Source organism: Dendrobates tinctorius, unplaced genomic scaffold (assembly GCF_039654945.1).
Source record: "Dendrobates tinctorius isolate UK_male_01 unplaced genomic scaffold, ASM3965494v1 ptg000008l, whole genome shotgun sequence".
NCBI classification, from domain to species: Eukaryota; Metazoa; Chordata; class Amphibia; order Anura; family Dendrobatidae; genus Dendrobates; species Dendrobates tinctorius.
Genome location: NW_027361676.1, coordinates 27274770 through 27295905, shown reverse-complemented (window position 1 = coordinate 27295905; position 21136 = coordinate 27274770). Strand labels below are relative to the sequence as shown.

At 44.6% G+C, this 21136-nt stretch overlaps 1 protein-coding gene across 4 annotated transcripts in view; it reads right to left on the bottom strand.

Moving 5' to 3' along the window:
- The window catches only part of FNIP2 (folliculin interacting protein 2), a 148215-nt gene that overhangs the window by 91006 nt on the left and 36073 nt on the right, over positions 1-21136 (bottom strand). For 3 of the 4 annotated variants that reach the window (XM_073576650.1, XM_073576676.1, XM_073576658.1), the window contains exon 2: positions 4006-4607. The exons of the other annotated variant lie outside the window; for it this stretch is intronic. In XM_073576650.1, the coding sequence (XP_073432751.1) occupies positions 4006-4184 (179 nt within the window). In that variant the 5' untranslated portion in view covers positions 4185-4607. The remainder of the gene's footprint in view (positions 1-4005; positions 4608-21136) is intronic. 4 annotated transcript variants of the gene reach the window in all.

Below are 21136 nucleotides of genomic sequence, written 5' to 3'. Positions count from 1 at the left end.
TGTTTTTGCAGCTTAAGGATGGCTTGTTTCACCTGCATGGAGAGCTCCTTTGACCGCTTGTTTCCTTCACAGCAAAACCTTCCAAATGCAAGCACCACACCTCAAGTCAACTCCAGGACTTTTATCTGCTTAATTGAGAATGACATAACGAAGGGATTGCCCACACCTGTCCATGAAATAGCCTTGGAGTCAATTGTCCAATTACTTTTGGTCCCTTTAAAAACAGGGTGGCACATGTTAAGGAGCTGAAACTCCTAAACCCTTCATCCAATTTTAATGTGGATACCATCAAATGAAAGCTGAAAGTCTGAACTTCAACTGCATCTGAATTGTTTAGTTTAAAATTCGTTGTGGTAATGTCTAGAACCAAAATTAGAAAAATGTCTGTCCAAATATATATATGGACCTAACAAAATAAATATATATTACACAACACACTAAAAAAATAAAAATTATTAATATTATATATAGCCCCGCCCACTCCGCATAGCCACATTCACTATAATATCCCACATCATCCCGTCAACCAGAGCCACCGGACTACTACCCCTAATATCCCACATCATCCCATCAGTCTGGGGTCAGAACCAGAGCGCTGAGTGGATTTGCCCTGACTTCCATACCAATGATCCCTTTAATAGAAGCCTGAGGTTAGAATCAGCGCACTGAGAGATTTAGGCTGGGGGTCACACTAACCGACGCAAAATACGGTCAGTATTTTACATGCGTAATAGTGCTCCGTAGGTCATCCGTAATCAAAGTGTGGTCCCGTATTTTGCGCATGTAAGCATCCGTATGTAATCCGTATGGCGAGATTTTCTCGCAGGCTTGCAAAATGGACATATAATGGAGCCCTATGACAGGGTTTCTAACAGAAACCAAAGAATAGATATAGACACATAGAATGCATATTTTTTTTTCTATGTGTATATATATCTATTCTTTCGTTTCTTAATTAAAACTGTCAGTGTGAGTTTACTGTACTATAGCGCACTGAATTGCCGGCTTTGCTAAAAGACATCGGGTGCGTATTTCTCGCAAGTCACATGTGTGGTCCGTGTGCAATCCGTATTTTTTGCGCACCCATAGACTTGCATTGGCGTACTACGGCCGTAGTACGCTGACAATCGCAGCATGCTGCGATTGGCACGGACCGTAGAATACGGCTGAGAAATATACGGCTGGTGCGAGGGACCCCATAGAGAATCATTGGTCCGTGTCAAATGCGTGCTTTTAGCGCCTCTCACTCGGCTGTATTCCTCGCCAGTGTGACCCCGGCCTTACCCTAACTTCCATACTGGAGATCCCTTTAAGAGTCCTGGGTCAGAACAAGAGTGCTGAGTGGATTTGCCCTCACTTCCATACCAATGATCCCTTTAAGAGGGGCCTTGGGTCAGAATCAGAGCGCTGAGGGATTTGCCCTAACTTCCATACAGGAGATTCCTTTAAGAGAGCCTGGGGTCAGTACCAGAGCATTTGAAGGCAATTGCCCTGACTTCCATACCGGAGATCCCTTTAAGAGGGAAGATGTGCATATGGACACGGGGGGGGAGATTAATTACTATCATGTGCTCTCTGCTCCTTTCTGGGGGGGCAGACAATGGCTGGGACCTAGTGTTCCCAGGGATGCTAGATTTTTCCCACCATGTTCGCGTCTGCTGAGGTGTTGTCAAGTGGGAAAACTTGCTCATAGCAACCAATCACAGCTCAGCTTTTTTTAAACAGCTCTGGTGAAAAGAAAGATGCTTCGTGATTGGTTGGTGACACATACAGTACATTCAGTTTTATATATATAGGAGATTTGCAAATCAGAGGCTAGAAATACGAGAAACGGAACAATTCGCTGCTGCAGACATTACACCATTACCAGACCCAATGAGACAACCAGACATTAAATCAAGAAACCAAAGTCAGTTTCATTGGCAAGAAAAATACAGAAAGCAAAAAGGCGAGAATAGCGGTCTACAAGAAGCATCCCATTCATGTGTGGCTCCGCATGGACACAGGCAGTCCAGCCCTCACCTTCATGTGCGGCTCCGCATGGATGCGATCAGTACTGCCCTCACCTCCATGTGCAGCTCCGCATGGACACAGGCAGTACAGCCCTCACCTTCATGTGCGGCTCCGCATGGATGCGATCAGTACTGCCCTCACCTTCATGTGCGGCTCCGCATGGACACAGGCAGTACAGCCCTCACCTTCATGTGCGACTCCGCATGGATGCCATCAGTACTGCCCTCACCTTCATGTGCGGCTCCGCATGGACACAGGCAGTACAGCCCTCACCTTCATGTGCGGCTCCGCATGGATGCCATCAGTACTGCCCTCACCTTCATGTGCGGCTCCGCATGGATGCGATCAGTACTGCCCTCACCTTCATGTGCGGCTCCGCATGGATGCGATCAGTACTGCCCTCACCTTCAAGTGCGGCTCCGCATGGATGCGATCAGTACTGCCCTCACCTTCATGTGCAGCTCCGCATGGATGCGATCAGTACTGCCCTCACCTTCATGTGCGGCTCCGCATGGATGCCATCAGTACTGCCCTCACCTTCATGTGTGGCTCCGCATGGATGCCACCAGTACTGCCCTCACCTTCATGTGCGACTCCGCATGGATACGATCAGTACTGCCCTCACCTTCATGTGCGGCTCCGCATGGACGCCAGTACAGCCATCACCTTCATGTGGGTCCCACAAGTACAGCACAAGACTGTCAGACGCCTTGGTTCACTCCCTTAATCTACATGATGAAAGCTGCTGAGCAGCCGAAGGCTACACTTCTGGTCTGCACTGTCTGGGTGCTGGTCACAATACTACACCCCGCAGCACTCAGGCCAGGCAAGTCCACCACTAGAGTTGTGCAATCAAAAACCAGTTGACCGAGAAATGTTAGAAATGTTGACCGAGTCTGCTGGTAATTGTAGCTCCGCAAGTGCTTATGGCTTTTCCAATCAGTCCATACATACTAGAACCAGTGTGCATGGGTGACCAGCACTTTAGTTATATCACTTGACTGCAGTAAGAGGAGCGGGAAGCCACAGGACCCTCACTTTTGGCGTTCCCATCGATCAGACATTTATTATTCCCATAGGTGGGTAAAGCATAAACTCTTCTAAAACAAGCGCTGTGTTCCCTAGCAGTGAGACACTGGCCCAACATGTTCAATGACACCAAAAGTATTTTGGGAAATATTTTGTGGACACTCTTGCTTGGGTCAGTTAACACAGTTTGTCAAAATGCTAATAAATTGTTTTAATCAACCCTTAAGTTTTCCCTATGTCATGGTCCGTGGCTTTATCCTACTATAACATACCAGATAACTGTGCCAGGCATGCCGCAGTGGTGTGAAGCCCCACACATGCTCCTCCGGTCCAACCCAAATCCATAATCTAGCAACAACCTTATGTCCGCAGAAGGGTCATACATCTGATATAGTAATGTATTGTCACAAGTGCTGGGAACTTTTGGATCTCAAAAGGGTGAGAAGAGGTGTGCGGCTCCCATATTATGGTATTGACTACTATATTAGAAAGTGGTCAGTGCAGGAGGACTGTGCACCATCACTGCTGCCTACAGATGTATTCTGGCAGGAGTGGGGTGGAGAGGCCAACTCTGCAGGTAGGGCGCCCATAGACTGAGAAAAGAAGATGAACGCAAAGTCTTAAAGAGCTGCCTGATAATACAGGGGGGGTAATCCGTACACTACACATTATAAGCTGCTTTCTTCCTGCATGACCTTTATACATTTACCCTTTCCTCCCAGACTACATGAACCCTGCTGGTTGTGAACGGAGCTTGTTTTGCCCTACAAGCCTCACCAAGTGGATAAAAAGGTGCATATATGCAATAATGTAACACTGATGGGGTTCTGCTCCTAGTCAGAAGAGCATCAATAGGCAAGAGCAAGTGACAAAAAAAAAAAAACCCTAGAAACAGTTCCCAGCTACCCTAATACACAGTGCAAGATTCATCCGTGCTCATTGCGAAAATTGGGGAATATCTACCTTGACCGTGTGTAATCAGCGTCAGAAGACGTGTTTGTTGCTTGTCTCGTACGTTTCCCTTTCGCCATCTCGGAGTATTTACACCTGTCGGCGAGCAGACAGCGCGCGATCCACCTGTTTCTTAGCTTTTTTGAGCAGCACCCAGGTTGGGCACTGGTTTTCTGGGTTCCCCCACACATTCCTGTGGCTGAAGGGCCAAGAAGGCAAAAAAAAAAAAAAAAAAAAAGTGGGAAGAATCCTACAATATTTCTCCCATTAATTCAGAAGCAAATCCACCTTCAGAACAAGGAGACATGTATGGAGATCCAGGTCTGACAAGAGGGTCACTCCTTCCCAGGTGCAGGCTAGTGCGTGCAGATAACATGCTGACAGGTACGACTTGCTGCTTTCCAGATCTATAGTACGGGACCATACATTACAGTTTGTGCTAGTCACAAGACACAGACATATGGGCTGGACTTCAGTGCAGTGCACACCCTCTGCAGGAAGAGGAGAATGACAGCGGGCAGCCTGCTGGAGGACTGTCATGTGAGAAGTAGTCATCATGTGAACGCCAGGGATCAGCATCTACACCTGCACGTCTGGACAACGGCCAGAATTATCTGCAGAAAAAAAAAAAAAAAACACTAGAAATTCACATTTGTTTTCCCCCCAAAAGTGGAGCTGGAAGCAGATCCAGTGGGAAATCGTATCCGGAAACATCCACATGTATAATGCACCGCTGCAAAATCCACATACAGTGGGCAGTTTGTGGATTTCATCAATCCAGTGCAAGAAAGTTAAATCCACAGCATAAGAGCATAGATGGCCTTCAGGTGGGTCCACATCAAAATATACCCGAAACAGCACCAGAGGGTGTAAAAAAAAAAAAAAAAAAAAAAAAAAAAAAAAAATAATTACGCTGGTGGCCAATAAATATTAAAAAAGTAGACAGCATGGAATTAGTCGGCCAGGTAAAGACATTGGAGCAGAATCATCAAGACTGGCATAGAACATGGCAGCACTACACCAGTCTTGCTGGAGTACATGGCACTTCGTGAATTTGGCGCCTCTGACTGGAGTAGCATTTCTGGCATACAAAGCGTTGACGTTTTCAGAAGAATTTGACAGGCGGGTGTGAGCACACCATTTTAGGGGAGCCAATAGAGGCTAGTGTGAAGACACCATAGGTCGCACATTTTTAGTCAATTTGCCACATATCAAACCTTTCATGCCACTTTCCTGGCACAAAAAGATTTGATGACTTGGCCCCATTGTGTACACAGACATTCTGTGGATTTAAAATACGCAAAGCCTGAATGAGATACTGTACAATACAACCGGCGACTGTCGCACAATGAAGATTTGAAGATTTTTCTTTAAAAAAAAAAAAAACACACCAGAGCATTGGCCAGAAAAGTGGTTCATAAAGGAGGATTAGTTTTTGATTTTTTTTCTTTCAAAATGAATGGAGAAAAGCATTTTAGCAAAACTGCTAAAAGTACTGACATGTCGCGGATTTGATCCACAAAGAAAACATAAGCAGCAAGAACATGAAACGCATTCCCGTGCACCTTCTCAGACCTTTGCTCCAGTCATCAGCTCTCCACAATCATCGGAGGGTGAGAAGGAATACTTGAAGTGTCCTGTTGCTGTACTGGCAAGGAGTCAAGTTGCAGTCTGGTTTTCAGTTTGTCAGGTCTGTACTTCGTTGCAAAGGTATAGGGACCCATGTGCAACAGATGTGCAGTCTAATATGGAGGGAACAGCCAGAAAGCCACTTGGCTCTGGGACTTCCTGGAAGGAAGGAGGGGGAGCCCAGTCCTACTTTCCATTAGTGGGACCTATCCCCACCGTGGTAGAACTACTAACCTCAGCCAAGACTCCCAAGTACAGTGCCTACAAGTAGTATTCAACCCCCTGCAGATTTAGCAGGTTTGATAAGATGCAAATAAGTTAGAGCCTTCAAACTTCACACAAGAGCAGGATTTATTAACAGATGCATAAATCTTACAAACCAAAAAGTTATGTTGCTCAGTTAAATTTTAATAAATTTTAAACATATAAGTGTGGGTCAATTATTATTCAACCCCTAGGTTTAATATTTTGTGGAATAGCCCTTGTTTGCAATTACAGCTAATAATCGTCTTTTATAAGACCTGATCAGGCCGGCACAGGTCTCTGGAGTTATCTTGGCCCACTCCTCCATGCAGATCTTCTCCAAGTTATCTAGGTTCTTTGGGTGTCTCATGTGGACTTTAATCTTGAGCTCCTTCCACAAGTTTTCAATTGGGTTAAGGTCAGGAGACTGACTAGGCCACTCCAACACCTTGATTTTTTGCCTCTTGAACCAGGCCTTGGTTTTCTTGGCTGTGTGCTTTGGGTCGTTGTCTTGTTGGAAGATGAAATGACGACCCATCTTAAGATCCTTGATGGAGGAGAGGAGGTTCTTGGCCAAAATCTCCAGGTAGGCCGTGCTATCCATCTTCCCATGGATGCGGACCAGATGGCCAGGCCCCTTGGCTGAGAAACAGCCCCACAGCATGATGCTGCCACCACCATGCTTGACTGTAGGGATGGTATTCTTGGGGTCGTATGCAGTGCCATCCAGTCTCCAAACGTCACGTGTGTGGTTGGCACCAAAGATCTCGATCTTGGTCTCATCAGACCAGAGAACCTTGAACCAGTCTGTCTCAGAGTCCTCCAAGTGATCATGAGCAAACTGTAGACGAGCCTTGACATGACGCTTTGAAAGTAAAGGTACCTTACGGGCTCGTCTGGAACGGAGACCATTGCGGTGGAGTACGTTACTTATGGTATTGACTGAAACCAATGTCCCCACTGCCATGAGATCTTCCCGGAGCTCCTTCCTTGTTGTCCTTGGGTTAGCCTTGACTCTTCGGACAAGCCTGGCCTCGGCACGGGAGGAAACTTTCAAAGGCTGTCCAGGCCGTGGAAGGCTAACAGTAGTTCCATAAGCCTTCCACTTCCGGATGATGCTCCCAACAGTGGAGACAGGTAGGCCCAACTCCTTGGAAAGGGTTTTGTACCCCTTGCCAGCCTTGTGACCCTCCACGATCTTGTCTCTGATGGCCTTGGAATGCTCCTTTGTCTTTCCCATGTTGACCATGTATGAGTGCTGTTCACAAGTTTGGGGAGGGTCTTAAATAGTCAGAAAAGGCTGGAAAAAGAGATAATTAATCCAAACATGTGAAGCTCATTGTTCTTTGTGCCTGAAATACTTCTTAATACTTTAGGGGAACCAAACATAATTCTGGTGGTTTGAGGGGTTGAATAATAAATGACCCTCTGAATAAACTTTTCACAATTTAAAAAAAAATGAAACAAAGAAATAACATTCTTTTTTGCTGCAGTGCATTTCACACTTCCAGGCTGATCTACAGTCCAAATGTCACAATGCCAAGTTAATTCCGAATGTGTAAACCTGCTAAATCTGCAGGGGGTTGAATACTACTTGTAGGCACTGTATATAAAAACCTCTAATAACTCCACAATTGACTGGCATGTATCTATGTAGAAGATCACAATAGTGAAGCAGACTACAATTAATGTTGCCACATTTTTGGTAAGTGCTATGCTGACTTACCAGCCAGGAAAAAAAAAAAAAAGGAGGATCCTTTGGACATTGAGAAGGCCCCGATGCAAAGATTTCACACCAGATTTCTGGATAAATGTGCTTGGAAAAGTTGCCAAATTTAAGCACAAATTTGATGACTTGGTGGTTTCACCCAGATTTCTCCTGTTTCAACAAAATAGGACCACCACCACAGCCTGCCTAGTGACGAACTGTTGCCTTCTCTATGCAAGAAACAGATCTCCAGTCCCTGATGGGCACTAGATTTCTGGTGCGGCCCAAACCACTTCAGACACTCCAGATTCATGAAAAGGCATGCACCTCTTCACAGATCAGGAGAATTTCACTCCCCCAGGTTCCCTCATCAAGACCCGAGTGAATAGTCTTGATGAACTGACCCTTAATATGCATGCCAGGAGATTCTCCAGCATAAACTTTAAGGCGCATAAGCAAACCAGTCCACAAAATTCTGGAGCCAAATGGTTGGAAAAGTGGCCAAATTTTTCTACAACTTTTAGTTTACCAAAAATTGTGTGTCTTGATGTACACCAGAACTGATGTAGTCTAAGTGGGTGGATAATAGCCAGCAGGGAAAGGGCCTGAGCAGCCGACAGTCAACATATTTTATGCCACTAAATTACAACAGAAGTGTACTTCAGACTGACAGGAGAAGCTTTCTTGGGGAGGCATCAGGGTCCCAACAGTAAGACATACGCCATTGGCAGTTTGTTATTTTTAGTATCCCATGCTGGGCTTTGTTTTTTTCCCGTGGCATCACTACCATGGTCAGATTGTGAAAGCTGCACTCCAGAAGGAGTTTGTCAATAAATATCTGGTGTCTACGCCTTACCCACGTCTTCCCATTTATCTCCTGATGCTTAGCATTACAGCCATGTTGAAACATGTTTATTGTAGACTGGAAAACTAGCCAATAAAGGGCTTTAGGTCAGAGGTTGATATAAACAGCAATGGAGTAGACTAGCGTAGGTGGGGCAATAATGCTCCAGATTTATTTTTAGCCAATAAGTAGAAATTAGTCTGAGGAAAAATCTTGTCGCTTCCTCCTCCTACCATTTACCTATCCATTATGTATACAATGCCCTACACCTAAAATGAATTCATGGTTTCTAAAATTTAAGCCACCCGTTTTATCAGGATGACCAGTACAGAAGATCCCCAGCTGGAGGAAAGGCATGCGGTGCGGTCGATCAAACAAGAACAGTCCTGAAAACATTTGAGACCAGAGGTCAAACTACTGGCCATACGTGGAGACCAACGTCAGCATCAGTGTTACCAAGAATGCAGTGCCTGTGTCTAGAGAGCTGTTGTGCCACACATTTTGCACATAAGCAAATCTGTGACCTTGATGCCCAAGTCAGGCTGATAAGGGCTATACTGCTGTCAGAGGGTCAGGATGTCCTAAGTCTTTCCCACAGTTTTATATTTTGGTGCTTGTGCGCTGAGGTGAATAGCAGGGCAGCCACCAAGAGCCAAGTATAGGATCTGCACAGAACCAGCGACACTTGAGCTCCAGCACCAATGGTCTAGTATTGAGACACCTTAGTGAAATGAAGCCTGGGCATTTTTAACAATGTTTGAAATATTTTATTAACTAGTGTTCATTGCCTGTCTAACATTGTGCTGGAGCAGGTCTGTCTGCATCCTGAATGGAACTTACATGCACGAGCAGCTATTTCAAGGGCAACCTCTCTGCCTGTTAAGGCTAAGTGCACACGTAGCAGAAAATTTCTGCTCAAAAACATGACTCCCTTCCCAGAAACCACACCTTTTGTCTTCGCGTTTATGCGTTTTTTTTTCTGGCGCGTTCTCAAAACGCATTGAACAAGCCAGAAACGCGGAAAAATCCGTGAAATTAATGAGCATGTTGCGTTTACGCGGTAAAAAAACGCATCAATGTGCACAAAAAGTGCTAAATGCATAGGAATGAATGGGAAGCTTCTTTTTTGCCGTTTTCCCGGCAAATCTGCGGGGGGAAAAAAACGCAAGAAAAAAAACGCAAAAAAATGCTGTGTGTGAACACAGCCTTAAAGGGATATTCCATCTCCAAGAGCCTATCCCAATATATAGTAGGGGTAATTTCCAAGGTCATTTCTGTTTAACATACACTAAAGATTTCCCAGAAAAGACAAAATTGCATCCTCCCAACTTCGTTTTTTTCCACCATTTTTCAGCAGGAGATTAGGGGAGAGGCAAGCATCTTTTTGCAGGTAACATGAAATGTGGGGCATGGGGGTGGGGGGGGGGGGTCTCAAAAAGATATCTTTATAAGAGGTTTACATTAAGGATGGAGAAGTCCCAGGAGCATCCAAAAATAGCGTGTAACGTACCAGCCAAAAAGATTCATAGCAAGCAAGTAATGTACACAAAATAAAACTAATCTGCTTTATTTAAACAAGTTAAAAAAGAACCTGAGGTTCTTGATAAAAGTGCACGTGACACAGAAGACAAACAAAAAATCGCATTGGCGATAATCAGGACACCAAATGCCAAAAACTATAGGCTTGTTATAAAACTGACAGTCCCAGGAGGTACATCTTTACGTTCCTCTTAAATAACTGTCTTGAATAGCCCTTGGTGCCTGAAAAAAAGCATTCACCAAATTAAAGTGGCAAAAACCTCTTGTGGATAAATGCTTTAGAAAAGTCTATGTTATATAGCATTAATGCTCAAGAACAACACACATGTTCATCCTGTTGTAAATGAATACAGACAGGAATTAGACTAAAATAGCAGCAAATAGGAAAATACGGCATAAAAGAGCAAACCCAAACATGAATACTGATGAATGTATAGCTCATTTCTCAGTATGAGCATACATCCTCACTGAAGATAAACCATATTCCTCACTAACACAAAGCTCCATCTTCCAGTTTTGCCCTTGCAACTGTATTGGGGAGATTGCTCTCATGGAGGACGAAAGGGTCTCTTTTTTGCATCTTTTTTTTTTTGCAGTCCTAGGCTCTGGCAAAGATTTCTTCTTGTCTGAGACATTCTCCAACAATTGATCTAGTGCAGGTCCAAACATATGCTCCATTCCCTATAAGGGCAAATAACTTCATTTTTGACGCAATATCCCCTGTCCATGACTTCAGCCGCAGGGCTAGTCTCACCGAGTTGGATAGAGCCGCAGGTCTAGCGGTTACTCTAAAGGACTCTGCAGAGGCATCCGCCAGGAAAGCCGTAGCATTCTGGAGCAAAGGAAGAGAATCCAGGATTTCCTCTCGGGCAGTGCCTGATGCCAAGTGGTCCTCTAGCTGGGTTAGCCAGCGGGACATTGATCTTGCGACCGATGTGGAGACCACATTTGTGCTCAATAGGGCTGCCGTCTCCCAGGATTTCCTGAGGAGACCTTCCATCTTACGCTCCAAGGGGTCCTTCAACTGCAAGGAATCCTCAAAAAGGCAAAGTAGTCTCCTTTGTTACCCGGGCAACCTGTATGTCTACTTTGTGTATTTTGGACCAGCACCCTGCCGACTCGTCGCCCACCGGGAATCTTATAGTTCTGATGGAGTACTCAGCCTTTTCTCAGGAGTCTCCCATAAGTCAAGTAGTAGCGCCCTTACATTTTTATGTATGGGGAAGTACAGCCTCTTTTTAGAATGCAAGCCTCTGAACATTTCTTCCTGTACGGAATGTGTCAGCTTTTCCTCCTCTACCTCCATGGTTCTTCTCACAGCTGTTATGGGTTCCTCCATATTCACTGCAGAGAAGTATCATCTATTCTCCCCCGAATCTGAATCAGAGCTCAGTGAGCCTCTTCCTGGAATGAATCCTATGAGTCCGAATCCTCTTACTGTTGCAGCTTCCTCTTTTTTTGTTGTTGGAGTAGAAGTAGGGGCAGATATTAATAGAGAGAAGGATACCAGCGAAGCTTGAATTTCCTGGCGTACAATGCCTTTAATGTCCTCCTTTAGGGAAGGCTGTTCCACTTTAAGGACTTTTTCAATACAGCCTCAACATAAGGATTTGGTATACAAGGAGGATAGTTTTTTGGTACATAAAACACATTTCTAATAATTAGGTTTGGATTTGCTCCTGGGTGCAGGATCCTTGTCCCCCTAAAACGAGAGAAGGTGAAAAGGATTGTTTAGTGACTGAGGCCTGCACCCTGGAGAAGATTCAATGCCTGAATACTTACAGGGATCGGATTTGCCCTAGGCTCCACAGATGCAGAGTGGGAAGGATCGCTTTTCATGGTGACGTAATTGTCCTACCTCAGCTGATCTTCCATCCGAGGCTCCTTTAATAGGGCGGCTGGATAAGCGGGTTCCCCCCCGTGTGGGTGACCACTCCCCCGTCTTTTACGGTAGACTCCAGGGTTAATACGAACTTTTCTTCATAATGTGCCCCTGTGTTCCAGCCTGGAACGCATACCAGAAGTGACGCTTCTGCTCACGCTGGCTGGCGTCTGACGTCACTTCCGGGCGCCCGAGCCGCCAGACCGCAAATGAGGGAGAGAGCCCGCTTCTCTCATGGCCCGGACGCTGCAGGAGGCCTCCGTCCGAAGATTCCCCCAGACCTTACCTGAGAGCGCGGACTGGGGGAGCACATGTCCCGAGTCCGCAAGGAGACAGGAGCAGCTGTGTGGAGAGGGGAGGTATCCGGACCGACTCCAGCTACCCGGCTAGGATTTTTTATCTTGACCGCCCCCACCCCCCAGTATAAGCAGGATTCAAACAGGCAACAAACGTCCGGTGTCTGGTTATAGAAACTACAGGGGAACCCACACCGGTTGTTTTATTTATTTAATTTATAGCGCAGGTGGCGGGTGATGAACACTCCCATCAGCCACTCTTGCTGTCACTGCTAGTAGCAGCAGCAGGTGTAGGCTGATGGGAGTAGTCCCAGCAGTCACCACCTCTTATTTTTATCACTTGAATATAACTCATTCTCCCCTGCAGAGCAGAAGTCTTTCAGCACCCTGGCATCGGGGAACAGCACAAACTATACCGCTTCTCAGTCGCTGGGACGCGACACAGATGACATCCCAGTGTGCACGACATTTTTCTGCCGTTAAAAATTGGACACATACACGTGCACAGCAACATAGATTTTAATGTGTCTACGTGTTTAAGTGTCTCCGGTACATGTGAAAACTGTCACCACACATACTGGAGATATGCACGAGTGAAAGAGCCCTGAAACAAAACTTGTTTTTTGTTCATTCTGCCTCCCAAAACTCAGTAGAGATAGCAATCAAAAGATAAAAATATGGAGATGCAAAGGAAAAAAATAAATATAAATACACTACTTGGTGGCCCGATTCTAACGCATTGGGTATTCTAGAATATGGCCAATTCGCATGCGGTTTCCCACGGAAAACACGCTTTTCACGCGATTTTCATGTGCAGAATTCAAGCGCATTCAAGCGATTTAAAGCATCGCTTGGAATGTGTCTGATAGGTTGGTCACACTTGTCAAGCACAGTGTTTGACAATTGTTATCAATGCCTATGCAGCATTAATAGTAAAAGATGGAATGGAGAAAAAAAAAAAAAAAAAAAAAAAAAAAAAAAAAAAAAAGGTTATTCTCACCTTGAGACGGCCCCCGATGTCCTCTCCACACATCTTCTGGTCCCAGTAATGCTTAGTGCGAAGGACCGCAGAGGACGTCAGCGGTCTTTCGCGCAAAGCATTACTGGGACCGGAAGATGCCCGGCATGTGGTGAGAGGAGGGAAAGAGTCCAGGGGCCATCGGAAGGCGAGTATATCACTAATTTTTAATTCTATTTTACAGGTTTATGGTATCCAGGGCCTGAAGGAGAGTCTCCTCTCCTCCGGACCCTGGGTACTGGCTAGCACCAGTCATCTCCCGGCTGCGTTGCAGCTTACCCGCGGCAACCGTCGGGAGATCAGCGGCTAGCGCCGCAGATCTCCCGGCAGTAACGGTGGAGTGCGTCCTTCAAATTCTGTGCCAATTCACGGCCGGACTGCGCCTGTCGCCAGACTTCTGCACAACACAACTGATGGTCCCAACCCCATTTATAAGGCAAGAAATCCCACTTATTAAACCTGACAGGGCACACCTGTGAAGAGAAAACCCATTTCCGGTGACTACCTCTTGAAGCTCATCAACAGAATGCCAAGAGTGTACAAAGCAGTAATCAGAGCAAAAAGGTGGCTACTTTGAAGAACCTAGAATATAAGACACAGTATTTTCAGTTGTTCACTTTAATTATATAATTCCACATGTGTTAATTGATAGTTTTGATGCCATCAGAGTGAATCTACAGTTTTCATAGTCATGAAAATAAAGAAAACTCTGACTGAGAAGGTGTCCAAACTTTTGGTCTGTACTAAAATTATATTTCTTTTTTTTCCACACCAAGCCAGTAAATGTAGTCCAACTTAAACCACACGAGGAACACAAACGAAACCAAGATTCACCTGCTGTGGATTTCTCATTTTTTTCTCCTAAAGATCGCACTAAGGCTAAGCTCATATTTATCCCACGCTCTGCGCTGATCATTTACATGGAAACCCAAGCCTCTGGAAAAAAAAAAAAAAAAAAAAAAAAAAAGGATTTAGACGGAACCCCTGGCAAAAGATTCCTTATAATGAGGCAGATGGAGGCACTGTGGACACACTCTGGCCTATGAGCCCACAGTGTGTCTTTTTAGGAATGCATAAAAAAAAAAAAAAAAAAAAAAAAAAAAAAAAAGAAGCCACTTGGCCACAGTTGTGTACCTCTGAAAGACACGGCTGGCGAGTGGTCTAGATATAAAATAATTTCTTCTGCACACTTTTCAGTGCTTTCTTAGCTGAGCGTCCCCTAGAATATTCTTATCGTTTGACTTGTGTTGGCAATATTTAATGTTAGTATTCAGTATCCTTGTGATTCCAAATTGCCATCATTGGCAATAACAGGTATTTCTTACATGGAGACTTTACTCTCCGTGAGAACCATGTATGCACACATTTTACAAACATTACAGAAAAAGCTCTATCCCAAATATAAGAAGTCTCCAGTATAGCATTGGCTAACACTTAGCCAATTGTTTCAGATCATGTAAAAGGTGTTCGCGTATGTTACACCCAAACATCAGTTCACCAAGATTGGCCTGTGGAAAACCAGCTACAGCAGGAAATGCTTATGTTTACTAAGCACACAAGCGATTGACCACTTTCCCAATAGTGCAACCAAAAGAGGCACAACCTAAGGAGTTTGCAGGGTCAAGGTCTGAACCCTTAAAAAGTGTCATTTTGTTTTTTTGTTTTTAACAAGAATCATTTCCACCTTTAATGTCACCTATAATTGTAATTTTATTTTTCAAAGGATTTGTACATTTTTCCACCCAGAACGATTTAAGAACTTAAATAATTTTTATATAAATATGCACATTGTACACTTTGAATCTATGGCAGCACTTAGTCTTTTTTGAGTAGGAGTTTGCCAACTTTATGCCATGTTGATAATCTTTGCCCACTCTAAGGGGCCCGTCACACATAGCGAGATCGCAGATTTTGTGACGCGCTAGCGATCTCGCTGTGTGTGACACCCATCAGCAACCGCCCCCCCCGCTGGGTATCGCTGATCGTGCAGGAATGTCCTGAGCCATTTTTCGATAGTTGATCTCCCGCTGGCCAGCATGTATCACAATGATCAGCGAGCTCACAGCGCTGTAACAAGACGCTAGGAGCTAGTATCCAAGGTAAATATCGGGTAACTAAGCGCGCGCTTAGTTACCCGCTGTGTACCTTGGATACCAGCATACTCGCGCTGGGAGCTGGTATCCAAGGTAACCAGCGGGTAACTAAGTGCCGCGTGCGCTTAGTTACCCCATATTTACCTTGGAAACCAGCGTCCTCGCTGGTCCGGATCACTGGTGTGTCTGCCTGTTTGGCAGCTCACCAGCTATCATGTAGCGATGCACCAGCGATCCTGACCAGGTCATATCGTTGTCAGGATCGCTGATGCATCGTTGGGTGTGACGGGACCTTTACTTGCACTCCAAATCTATCAGATTGGGTTGACCTGAAGAGGGCGCTGTACATAGAAGATGCCTTCCCAAAGATCCTCAATTGCATTCAGGTCTGAGCCATTCCAAAAACTGATCTTCTGGCGAAGCCATTCTTTTGTTGGTTTTAGGGGGTGGGGGGGTGTAGGGTGTAGTTCTAAAAAAAGCTGAAAAGGAACTTCACCTTTCAGCAAAAGGGGCCTAAAGGTTTTGTTGCAAAATTAAGATATTTGGAATGGTCATAATTTCATCCACTTTTGCTAAAGGCCCAGTTACAGCTGCCGAAAAACAGCCTCATAAACCAATAGGGCTTGCACCATACGTGTGGGGTTCTTCGAATTATGCAGTGTTGGTTTTGCTCAATGCATACCTTTTGGGCCAGAAGGCCAAAAATTATACTTTGGTCCCGTCGGACAACATGGTATGGTCTGATATTATTTTGGTAGACATTGCTTAAAAACAGCTGCGCTTGGATATTTCTGCTTTGTAAGAAAAGGCTTCGATCTTGCCACCCTACCACATGGGCCAAACATATGAAGAATAAAGGCGATTGCTGTCACATGTTGTACACAACCAGTATTTGCCAGAAATTCCTGCCTTTTGCCTAGAAGTCAATGTTGACCCTTTAACGAGCCTTGTTACATGACTTAGGATAAAGACCTTTGGGAGATAGGCCGGGTCTGTTCTGAGAATTACCCTATAATCCAGTAGTTGAGTGAAGGGTAAGTGGGCAGATAAAGCTTGCATATCACTAAATGCGGCAGGAAGAGGTTAAAGGCTACAAGGAGGGAGGTCTTAAGGGACAATGTTTTTAAGGGAGCCTCCGCTAGGGGTTCTCAGGGAGATTTGGTTAGTGCGTTTAGCACTAGGTTTAGATCCCAGGGGGTAATCGGCCTGGATCTACTTGAGGCTCTAATAAATCTCATAACCCACCTATTTTTGGCTAAATCATGGTTATACAAAGCTCCCAAGGCCGCTACCTGTACATTTAAGGTGCTGGTAGCTAATCCCTTTTCCAACCCCTTCTGTAGGAATTCTAGAATTTTGTCTATTGGGATTTTACCCGTTGGGTCAGAGCCTGATACTGACATGAATTTTTTCCATACTTTCCCATATGCTTTAGTGGTTACTGGCTTTCTGCTTTGTAGTAGCATGGATACCAAGTTTGACGAGAAGCCCCTATTGCTCAACGTAGCTGCTTTTTGTTCTGACCAAGCGTCAGGTATTACAGATCACCAGTGAGTTGGGATTAGGAGGTTTTCGCCCTTCTGTTGACAAGCGCTTGGAGACAAAGACTCTCACACGAGCCGTGGTCAAATCACTATCTGACGTAATGAAATACAAGGCAATCTTTTATACCATTTACAACAATATGTAATTCTATGGAGCTCATGTGGCCCCCACCATCACCTTTAGGGTCATACCATGTTTACAATGTACCCAGAACACGCTGTGGCTGACTTTTGAGAACATAGATAAGAAGCATTTTCTCCTTGAAGAGGAGACAGGCAAAACTGCAGCGTCATAAGAATGAATGAATGGCAAATGGAGAATTAAAGGCATTTAAAAGGGATAAAAAAAAAAAAAAAAAGCAAACCATTAACTCTATATCATGCTTAAGAGTTCCCTCTCAAAAGCCAAGCTGTCATGTGTAAGTTTTTTATATGGGGGTGATACACTGGTCCCTGGGATAGGAGGTCTGGAGTTTCTGGTAGAACCCAGGGGTCTGTGACAGACTTTCTTCTCAGCCAGGAGAACCATATTCTCAGAGGCCAGAAGGGTGCTATTACAGTTACCATCGCTTTGTACCTCTGTATTTTCCTCAGTACAAAGGGGATGAGAGATATTGGCGGGAAAGCGTACTCGAGATGATAATCCCAGGGTATCGTGAAGGTGTCTAGAGCTACTGTGCCCCCTCGGGGGATCGATCGAGCAGAAGGTTTCCAACTTCCAGTTCTGACTGTTCGCAAATAAGTATTTCTGGCCGGCCCCAGAGTTTCACAATCTTGTTGAAGACTAACTGGTTTAGTTCCCACTCCCCTTGTTTTAGGCGTGTTCTGCTTAGGAAGTCCGCTGTTCGGTTTTCCGAACCTTTTATGTGGTGGGCTGTCAGAGATTCTAGATTGTGTTCCGCTAGGTGGAAGATGGATTTTGTTACTTCCATTAGTGCTCAGGACCTGGTGTCCCCCTGCTGGTTTAGATATGCTACCCTTATGTGTTGGGAGCGAAGTGAATCCAGAAAATGAACGAGAGCTAGTTTTACTGCCAGCAACTCCTTCATGTTTGAGGAAGCTGACTCTTCCCTGAGTCCAGCCCCCTGACTGCCTAGATGTGCACCCCACCCCCAGGGACTTTCGTCTGTGGTTAGGATCTATGTCACTGGTAATGCCCAAGGAACCCCCTTGGTTAGATTGACTGGATCTGCCCACCATGTTAAAGGAGTGTACTGTGTTTGGTGAGATGTTTAATTGCCTGTCTAAATTCCCATGTAGGGAAATGTCTGCGTCTAATATTTCCCACTGTAGGTCTCGAGTATGGCTTTGCGCCCACTGTACCGTTGGCATTCAGGATGTCATTGATCCCAATAGAGACATTGCTTTTCTCAGGGTAGTGACTGGGAAAGCTATCATTTGTGACACCATCTGTGTCATCTTTTGAATCTTTGTCTGAGAAAGGTAACATTTGTTTGGTTGAGTCTAGTGTTATCCCCAAGTACTCCTGTACCTGACTTGGTACAAGTCTGGACTTGGGCAAATTCAGCATCCATCCTAGACTCGCAAGAGATCTCATGACTGTGTCCAATTGTTGTATGCAGTGGTGAGAGGTGACGCCTACTACTAAGAGATCGTCCAGGTATGGGACTATCAGAATGCTTTGTTCTCTTATGTGGGCCATTACTTCTGCCATTATCTTTGTAAATACTCTCGGAGCAATAGCCAGCCCAAAAGGTAGAACTCTGAACAGATAATGTTTTATCTCCCCCTGGATCGTCACCACCACCCTGAGGTAGTTCCTGTTGTCTCTGTGAATGGGTACATGGTAATATGCGTCTCTCAAGTCTAGTACAGCCATGAAGCACGATGGGGGGGGGGGGGGGGAACGCATTTTTCCGCACGATTTTATGGTCTTCATTTTGAAATGCTTGTTCAGTCTTTAGATTTGTGATTACCCTGTATGTTCCGTCTGGTTTTCTGCGGAGGAAGAGAGGGGAGTAGAAGCCTCTCCCTCTGTCCTGTAGGGGTCTTCTTGTAATGCCTCCTTCTCCCTTAGATTTGCGATTTCTTGAGGAAGAGCCAGCTGTTCGTGTGGTGTCTTTTGAGGCATTATCACAAATGAATTGTTTGGGAGGGAATTGAATTTAAATCTTAGACCTTCTTTTATTATGCTCAATATCCACGCACTTGCAGATATTTTTTCCCAGGTCTGGAGAAAGTAGGACAATCTTCCCCCGACCCAGGGAGCACCTTCATTGTGGCTTTTTGTTGTCAGGGGGTTTGTTATAGAAACAAAGGATTCATGTTTTTCTTTTATCCTCCCATCCTTCCTTGCTCCCTTTTGGGGGTCTTTGTCACATAAGTCTTCTGTTCCGAAAAGGCAGTTTGTATGACTGACTAGGGAACCCGGGAAAGGACTTTTTCTTGTCCCTTGCCTTGTCCAAGATGTCATCTAATACCAAGCGAAATAAAGATTCCCCCTCACACGGGATTGCGCACAATTTAGTTTTAGTCTGCAAGTCTCCAGGCCAGCATTTAAGCCATAAGGCGCGTCTCGCGGCATTTGAAAAGGAGGCTGCTCTGGCTGCCAACCTAGTGGAGTCTACTGACGCATCCGCCAGGAAAGCTGCTGCTCCTCTCATTACCGAAACTGATCTTTGCATTGTTTCTCTTGAGACTCTTATTTGGGAATCTAAGTGATCCAACCAGACCATTAGGGTGCGTGCCGTGCACATGGCTGCTATGGCTGGCTTTAGTCCACCTCCTGCCGCTTCCCAAACTTTTTTTTTTTTTTTTTTTAAAAAAGCTTCTGCTTTTTTATCCATTGGGTCCTTCAGGGTGCCCATGTCTTCGAAGGGCAGGGTGAATTTTTTTTTTTTTTTTTTTTTTTAGACGCTTTTACAACAGCTACGTCTAGTTTAGGTGCTTTAGTCCATAGGGAGCAGGCCGTGTCGTCAAAGGGGTATTTCCTCTTGGGTGTTAGGAGGGCTTTTTGTCTGGCTTTTTCCATTCTTGATTAATTAGGGAGTGAATTTTCTCATTTATCGGAAAAGCCCTCTTTTTTTTTTGCTCTAGCCCACTGAACATTAGATCTTGGGCTGTTTTCTTAGGGTGTTCGTTTACCCGCCCCCATAGTGGTCCTCACGGCTTTTACCAGGGCGTCCGTTTCAATAGGGAAGCAGCTGCGTACCCCTTCTGAGGATGATGAGGACTGGGAGGATGACGAATTACTTGAGTCAGATAGTTCACTTCCTGACTCGATAACACTGGACTCGAGACCTAAGCCTGGATCTACTTTTTTTTATTTGAGGTTCTAACACCCTTAAGGGAGTCTTCGACCTGGGCCCTTATCAGTGTTTTGAGGTCTGAAGCAAACCTCAGGGATTCCTCCTGGATTAGGATACAAATCCAGCTCACCAGACATAGCATTCCAACATCGGAGGACGAGACCACTGTGTCAAAGCGCACAATCCAAGGCAATGAGAAAAAAAAAAAACTTTGTCCAGCTCCATGATGTAGTGAAAAATATTCTTTATTCACTCAATAGAAATGAGGTTTAAAAGCCAGCATGAGTTACAAGGCATGCGATCGATCTACACGTTTCGAGTGGCTAAGCACTCTTAATCATGATACGCAGCTTTGTCCATGGGTAGATCTTATATACTCTATCCGGTTTACACGCCGGTTAATTAATTAAACCAGATATAAAACAAATGGAGAGAAAACTAACAATCACAATTGAATATAACAATTTGATTCATTAAGATAAAATACTACTGAAGGCGATAATATTTTATCTTTTTTTTTTATTTAATTTTTATTAATTCTCTTATTATCCATGAAAAAATGAAGCAAACTTCTAAAATAGAAGAGAAACATAACAGATCTCAATGTTGCAATCATTCACAGATACAATTTTTTCAAAATACATGGGGTTTTCAATTACATGTCAAATTTTTATTTCTTTTTTGTGCAATGTTAATTTTAGCACAACAAACCATTTTTTGGGGTATACACGTTTCAAAAAAAAAAAAAAAAAAAAAACTGAACCCCTCAAGCTACTCAACCACATTCAAGAAGATTATTAACCCTTCAGGTGTTTCACAGCAGCTAAAGCAATGTGGAAGGAAAAAATGGACATTTTAATTTTTCCAACACAAATTTTCTTTCAGCAATTTTTTCATTTTTACATGGGCAACAGGATAAAATGGATCCTAAAATTTGTTAGGCAATTTCCCCGAGTACACCGATACCTCATATGTGGTCATAAACCACTGTTTGGGCGCACGGCAGGGCTCAGAAGGGAAGGAGCACCATTTGACTTTTTGAATGGAAAATATGCTGGAATATTTAGCGCTTGCCATG